The sequence below is a fragment of the Strongyloides ratti genome, scaffold srae_chrx_scaffold0000002 (genome assembly GCF_001040885.1).
Source record: "Strongyloides ratti genome assembly S_ratti_ED321, scaffold srae_chrx_scaffold0000002".
Taxonomy (NCBI): Eukaryota; Metazoa; Nematoda; class Chromadorea; order Rhabditida; family Strongyloididae; genus Strongyloides; species Strongyloides ratti.
This window is the reverse complement of record NW_020171510.1, coordinates 2,817,845-2,822,642: the sequence shown is the minus strand read 5'-3', so window position 1 is coordinate 2,822,642 and position 4,798 is coordinate 2,817,845. Positions and strand designations below refer to the sequence as shown.

Below are 4,798 nucleotides of genomic sequence, written 5' to 3'. Positions count from 1 at the left end.
AATTATAAATTTATTGAGCAATTTTCATGGTATAAAAACAATTTTATTGCACAATAAATATATAGATAAGATATAATTTATAATAGAGAAGAAAACTAATTCATTAACAAAGATTGATGAATAGTAAAATTATTTTTTTCTAAAACATTTTTGTTTTTAGGCTAATCTTTTTTTTTACTATAATTGTAACCTTTTTATTAGGTAATGATTTTATTTCAGATAACAAAATAAAAGTGCCAGTTTAATTGTAAATATAAAAAAAAAACAACAAATTTTTATAATATAATTTCTTGCAATACTTATATATATATATAAGTATTATCTTCGACCTCCATAACTAATATTCACATATTAAAGAATTTGACATTTTCAATTATCTTAAAATCACATACACCATATAAACATTAAACATTTAAATAACACTATAATATAGAGGAAATAATATCTAAAATTAGGAAAAAAAAATGTTAGGACATTTATTATAAATTACAATTTTATTCCGTTCACCTTTAAATTATAAATTGGCTCTTATAATCATTTAATTGTTTTTAAGGTGACTGGGCAATTAAATAATAAAAAAGTTTTGTGGTTATTGTGCCTCTATATAATTTACATTTAATTACATTTTGAAGCCTGTTAAATGAGTTGTTATTAATTGTTTTCTTTTTTAAAACATTTAATAAAAAAAAAATGGTAAGCGTTTTATCCAAAATTATTTTATTATTTCTTTTTACAACTCTTAAAGTGTAACTGTGTAATTTATGGCTTTTTGTTACTGTAAAAAAGTTATGTAAAAAGAGTGAAATGAATATATATAATAATGTGACAGTACCAATGACTTCTTTTAAAATTTATTTTTATCATAAATATATATAAATTAAGCGGTTCCTTTGTTCATCAATTTAATATCAACAGATTAGATCTTAATAAATGATTAATACTTTAACTTAATAATATCTTGTTAAGCGGAAAGAGAGACCTTCTTTTCTTGTACCTTTACATCACAATTCATTAGAATCCAACTAATAATAGTATTCTTTTTTTTTTCAAAACGACAAACCGAATTTGAGATAACTTCAATCAAATACATCATTCTTTGATGGATTGCCGCTGGTATATCAAAACATGCAAAATTTGCTTAGGTTGATAGAAGACTATTTTGTCTTTATGTTGAAGGTGATGAAGACAAATGACGTATTTATCTTGTGATACAAGGATATGATTATAAATGATAAAATTATGTCTTTCTTTTCTTTTACTAATATATAATGATACACTATATATCTTTAATTAACCAGAAAAAAAAATATATATATATATATTTATAAATAAAAAAATATTATTATAATTTTTTAAATATATTATAAATTTTATTTTAACATTATACAAAAAAGGACAAAAAAAAATTGGCACAGGGAAATGTATAAAAAGGATGATGAATATAATCAAATGGTATGACAACTTTTTTTGTAAAAAATATATCTAGTATATATTAATAAACAAATTAATATTCACTTTTTTTTTGCATTCATTTTATATATATTTTTAGTTTGATGATTTCTTACTAAAAATATTTTAAATTATAAAAATAAAAAAAAAATCTATTTTTTCTTTAATTTTATATGAATATTCTCTCCAAACATTTGCGATCACCTGTAACAGTGTTTTTGGAGGTGAATTGGTAAATGACATTAATCAAGGCAGATACCCGATATTATCTTTTTAATTTATACCCGCTAGACCATATTTAAAACTGTATTAATTATTGGTATCAATTTATAGCGACTTCCACATAAAAAAAAACACTATTCATAACTTGTTTATTGAGAGGTACTTCCGGTCATCAATTTTTGAGAATTAATAAATGCTTGAATTGTTGCAGCATTAAGAGCGGCTTGAACATTTTGATCTACAGATGGGAGTTTCATTGATTGATGATTATTATTACGAATCATTGAATTTTTCATATATGGATGAAAACGTAATCCACCAGTTTGATTTTGTAAATTTGTTGGAGGAAGAATTGGTGTGACAATTGGTGAATTTCTAGATGATTTAGTTGATTTACGAGTTCCATCAACAGAGGTAGCTGGTGATGCTGAAGTACTTTTTTTAGTATTATTAGATGATGTTGTAGGAATAGTTGGTGTTTGAGAATTTCTTAAATCTGGTAAATGACTTTTCATATGTTGTGTTAATAAATCTGGTGTCGGAAATACTTTACCGCAAATTCCTGATCCATCTGACCAGGAACAAATATTTTTTTCAGTTTGACCAGCAGCAGCTGCCATTAAAGATTGATAAGCTTGAATAGCTGTAGCTGATGTATTATTAGGTAATTGATTTGTTTGAGGCATCATACCACCTAAAAATGGATTTTGAGCATTATAAGCAGCAGCTTGTGCCTGAAGAGCAAATAAATTCATCATATCCATTTGATTTGGCATTGCTTGCATCATACCTCCTGGCATCATATGTGGCATATTAAAAATGGCACCATTCATAGCTCCAGGAAATGGAGAACCTGGCATTACAGGAGGAAAACGCATCATAGGATTAACAAATTGTGCTTGTGCCATAGCAGCTAATGCTGCAGCAGTCATAGAATCATTAGGATTTGGTTGTTGTTGTTGTTGATGTTGTAAAAACATTGGATTAAATTGTGAAATAATAGGGTTACGTTTAGGTGTTGGTGCTGGAGATAATATTTTGTTGTCATTAATTGTAGTAATAGGTTTAGGTTTCAAATTAACAAGATTAGAATTTGTAGAATTATAATTATTTTCATCTTTAGGTGAAATACTTATTTTAGTTGAATTTCTTGGAGAGACAGATGAACTAGAAGAAGTATATTCACTAAATGAATTAGTATTATTATTATTATTAATATTATTTTTTCTTGGTGGGCTATTATCAGCAAGTCCAATTGTTTCACATGTTTTAGCTAACATTGCTAATGGTGATTTTCCTGTTTCTGCCTATAATAATAAGAATAATAAATAAAATATATTACAAAAAAAAATAATAATAATATTAACTTACTGAATTATTAACAATAGGAGTAGTAAATTCAGTTAAATATTGTGAAGTAGTAGATACCATGATGGCACTAATAAGTATGAATAGCAAATTTGTTGTTTAAGTTAGTTGTCTAAAAATATAAAAGGAACAACCGCTCAACTGTCAGTCAACAAAACGAAATAATTGCTCAATAACCATCGTAGACGAAAGAAGAAGGAAGGTCGCGTTAACAAGAGGCGGAACGATCTCATTGATGGAGAGGTTCTTAAATTTAAAGGGTGTGTCCTAGAATAGATCTTAGCAAGTATAATGTAACTTCTCGGATTATCGCGCCTCAATCAAATTTATCATGAGATTGTCATAAAGTTTTTGATAGATGCCGAAGACATAAAGAGAAATTGACCGAGGGATATTTGAATTATGACATGACAAGGCAAAGTATATAAAAGATGATTTAGGTTTGTTATTAAAAGTACATACAAAATAGGAAGTTTTATTGTTTTATAATTCATCTTTATATATGTTTAGCTTAAAAGGCTATAATTATTTATAATTACAAGTGTTATATCATTTAAAGTCATACAATTATTATTAACATAATAAGGTTTCCTTTTAAAATGTAAAAAAAATAAAGTTATAAAAGTAACAGTATGAGGATATATATATATATATAATAGGCAGTCAAAGATATTTATTATAAAGCTTAAGAAAAAAGATTAAAAAAAAAATAAAAATAGATTGATATATTCTCATGTTCAAAATGATAATAATTAAGTATTCTACTATTATTTATAATTGATAAAAGGGCCGATTAATGAAGGTAATTTATTAGATAGGAAGAAGATTAATTTAAATATAAAAAATAAGGATTATATACATGAAGAGAAAAAAAAAATGCTTTTATCATTATAAAAGAATTATTTAGTTTATTAAATCATTTATCAATTATCTTAATTTCTTTGGTGAATAGTAAATATAATAAAAACTACATATGTTTATCTATTATCCCTAAAGCCAAACTTTATTTGTTTAATAATTATCAATATTCAATCATTTCATAAAAACATTTTAAAGTAAATAATAAAAAAAAATTATTGGCTTTATTTTATAATTACTTGAAAGGTGATAAGAAGTTAACTCCTATAATATAATATCCACCCATTATATGTTAAATATTCATAAAACAAATGACTATTAAATTTTAGTGATATTTTAAAAAAACGAAAAAGTTATTAATGATTATTATTAATGTATACGATATAATCTTTCTATCTTTCATTTTTTGTAAGATAAAACTTAAACATAAAAATATATATATGATTATTTTTTAAAAAAAATGTTAACCAATATACTCTATCAATCTTTTTTTTTAAAATTAAATAAATGATTAAGATAATTATATGGTAAGTGTCGAAAATTCTTATAACTGACCTTTATGATAGCTAATTAATCTAAGATAGTAATCTTGACGTTGTCAAATAATAAGTTAACTTGACTTTTAATATCAAGCTGTGAGATTTTCTACAATCTGTCATTGTAATATAGCAAAACAAAGCACGTGCTTCAAAATTTTTTTACAATAAATAGATAGGTTACATGTAAAAAATCTATTTGTTTTCTTATCTAGGCCAATGAAATTCTATAAAGCTAGAAGTGTTAACCACTTTAAAAGAAAGTATTTAATTTATGATAAAAAAAGCATTATTCTCTGAGAATGAAAAACAATACAAATGGCTTTTTTTTTTAACTAATATACAATTAACAATAGAGAAGTGTC

At 24.3% G+C, this 4,798-nt stretch overlaps 1 protein-coding gene across 1 annotated transcript; it reads right to left on the bottom strand.

The window, feature by feature from the left end:
* Positions 1 to 1,820: 1,820 nt before the first annotated feature.
* SRAE_X000161000 (Zinc finger, C2H2 domain-containing protein) lies at positions 1,821 to 3,102 on the bottom strand (the record flags this gene model as incomplete). Its single annotated transcript, XM_024650907.1, has 2 exons — positions 1,821 to 2,978; positions 3,043 to 3,102. The coding sequence occupies 2 exons, from the start codon at positions 3,100 to 3,102 to the stop codon at positions 1,821 to 1,823; spliced, it is 1,218 nt and encodes a 405-aa protein (XP_024499077.1).
* Between the last annotated feature and the right edge of the window lie 1,696 nt (positions 3,103 to 4,798).